Here is a 2,860-nt window from a genome sequence, read left to right as displayed (position 1 = left end):
TAACAAGATACCTAAAATTTTAATGATGGCTATATTTCGTAAAATTTAAATAAATCAATAAAAATAATTAAAATTTAACAAGTTTTTAAAAATTTTAAAATTTTAAAATTCTTAAAAGATTATTCATGTCAACAGTAAAATATATGCGGACAATTACACGAAATATGACATGAATGCCATTAATTTTTTAATAATTTAATTAGCTTCTTCATGGAAAGAAATTCATAATTATATGGAAGAGCATCGGAGAGAATTTATATCTACAAAGAAAAACAAATTATTTACCTAATTATCAAATAAATTATCATGTATATATAGCCATCAATTGGCGAAGCATTAAAAATAAAAGTGATTGATTAAATAGTTGAAAATGGCGTGCTTGAAATACATGATTAAACACTCAAAACATGTCAAAAGTACTATTAAAGTAAAAATACATATATAAATTGCCTAATTAAGCTTTCAATTTTCTCACCGACGCATGATCACGGCCTTGAGAGGGTTCTTCATCACAACTGTGAAAGAATATGTCTCAGTCAAATCTGGTGGGGCACCCGGAACTGGAACCCACTTGAATGCTTGAACCATCTTTGCTATCAACAAGTTTATGTGCAAAATGCCTAGGTTCCAAGCCGGACAAATCCGTCTCCCTGCCCCAAACGGCACCATTTTCACCGCACGAGTCCCGGTGACGTCGACACCGACCCCGTCACCTTGCAAGAACCTCTCGGGTCGGAACTCACCTGGATCCGACCATATATCTGGATTCTCAGTGATCCATGCAGTGTAGAACTCGACGTGAACCCCTGCGGGGATTGTGTAGCCACCAAGCTCAGTGTCTTTTATAGCTGCATGAGATAGGAGGAAATGGCCCGGAGGGTGTCGCCGGAGCGTTTCTTTAACGACGGCTTCGAGGTAAGGCATTTTCTCTATATCTTCTTCTTTGATATCACCATCTTTGCCTACACAATCCACGATTTCTTGGTAAAGTTTCTCTTGGATATCTTGATTCATTACCAAATTAAGCATGGCCCATTCAACCGTCGTGGTACTCGTATCGGTACCGGCACTGATCACCTCTGAACATAGGGTAACGTACTCTTCTTCCCCCAACGGACCTCGGGTTGGTGGCTCTAGTCCGAAGAGTGAGTCTATATAGGCTGCACCGATTGGACTCACCATTTCTTGGTTAGGGTTTTCACCTTTCTCAACAAAAGCTCTCCGGTTCTTTATCAATGGAGCCAAGCACTCCAATTGCCTCTTTCTTAGTGCTTTGGCCTCTTTCATTTGCCGACGAAACAACGGAGTGAGGATCGGCAAGAAATCCGGTAGCTGCGGCGATGTTACCAGCATTACATCTTTGAGTATGCTTTCGATTTTCTTAATCCGTTCTTCGGAGATCTTTGCACCAAAGCATAAACAGATCAAGATGCTACATATAGTGAGCCTGCAATTGCTCATTACCTCCACGAACCCATTCTCAAAAGCCTCACTTTTGATCCTTTTCATATGGTTTTCGATTGCCCACTTGCGGATCCAACTACATTGCTTCACTCTCGTAGGGGTTATCAGCTCGGTGACGAAGTTCTTGCGCAGGGATCGCCAGAGAGGTCCGTACTCGGCGGAGTTGATAGCGCATTTCCCGACGCTAAACACGAGCCGGATCGGGGAGTCCGGTGGACGGGAAGCGAAAGTGTGGCCTTTTTGAACCAAAGCTTCATGGATGAGAGTCGAATCTGTAACAATCACCATGGTCCGTTGCCCCATTCGCAAGGTGAAAATTGGACCGTATAGTTTACGAAGCTCACCTACTATAAAGACGAAATGTCGACGTTGGAGAATGATTTGGATCAGGTTTCCAACGAATGGCCAACCAGGCGGCCCTGGAGGGAGGTTCTTAGGGCCGCCGCCAGCGACCGACGAGTACCGCCACCATAGACGGATGAAAATAAGTGCCAAACCGATAATGAAAAGGTCCATCAACTCCATTTTTTTCTCTAAACAAGGAAATTAAAAGGCCGGAGGGGGGGGGGATGGAGGAAAGGGAGTGGCTAGTATGCAACAAGGGAATGAAAATTTCGTGGTAGGTTTTATAGAAGATGAAAAGAGAGTGAGGATTAAATGAAATCGTTCCACCAGCTATCTGTATATTAATTTCTTCTATCGTTTTGAATGTGAACAGATACAAGTCAAGTTATAAGAGTCAACAAACACTAAAATATAATATGGCAATGGCAAGTACATATTTTATAATTTTACAGCTAATTTTATCAATCAATGGCAATAGTGTATCATATATATTCGAGCACTAACAAACGGTTAAAAAAAAAAGCGAAAATAAATTACTTTTCTGAATATCCGAACAAAATTAATGTGAAGACGAAGGAAGATAAATGTGATAATACCAATATTTGTGCTAATTGCTCGGCCATTTAGTTGTGCAGGTGCTGATTTAGTTAGTTACTTGTTTGATCATAAATTGAGGGAATCCGATAGCAATAATGGATGGATGCCTACCTACGTGGGATGTGGGTACGTAGGCTATAGAGGGGATTAGTTGGTTTTTGGAGTTTGTTAATTAACTAATAAAGTAGGCGTTAAATATAGATAATCCTCAAAACTTAAACATCCCAACAAGTATGTATTATAAATTTGTAATAAAGTTGGTGCATGTACATACATTTAATTATAGTTTGATTGCATTTATGTACATATAAAATTTAAAATAGGGATTAGGTGGGAAAAGATTATTGGTGTGACATTGTAGGCAGTGGCTATCAGCAATGTAAGATGACAACCATTGGTGAACTTGCCTGACCTAAAATGGTAACCGGGAGTTAATGTGTAAGGGAGCTGCTTA

The 2,860-nt window shown here is 40.0% G+C and overlaps 1 protein-coding gene across 1 annotated transcript; it reads right to left on the bottom strand.

Moving 5' to 3' along the window:
• Positions 1 to 336: 336 nt before the first annotated feature.
• LOC105774036 (cytochrome P450 77A4) lies at positions 337 to 2,143 on the bottom strand. The gene has a single exon (XM_012596348.2). The coding sequence runs from the start codon at positions 1,987 to 1,989 to the stop codon at positions 472 to 474; it is 1,518 nt and encodes a 505-aa protein (XP_012451802.1). The 5' UTR covers positions 1,990 to 2,143; the 3' UTR covers positions 337 to 471.
• Between the last annotated feature and the right edge of the window lie 717 nt (positions 2,144 to 2,860).

The sequence above is a fragment of the Gossypium raimondii genome, chromosome 6 (genome assembly GCF_025698545.1).
Source record: "Gossypium raimondii isolate GPD5lz chromosome 6, ASM2569854v1, whole genome shotgun sequence".
In the NCBI taxonomy this organism is placed as follows: Eukaryota; Viridiplantae; Streptophyta; class Magnoliopsida; order Malvales; family Malvaceae; genus Gossypium; species Gossypium raimondii.
Note: the sequence above shows the minus strand (reverse complement) of the source record. Positions and strands in the feature narration are given on the sequence as shown.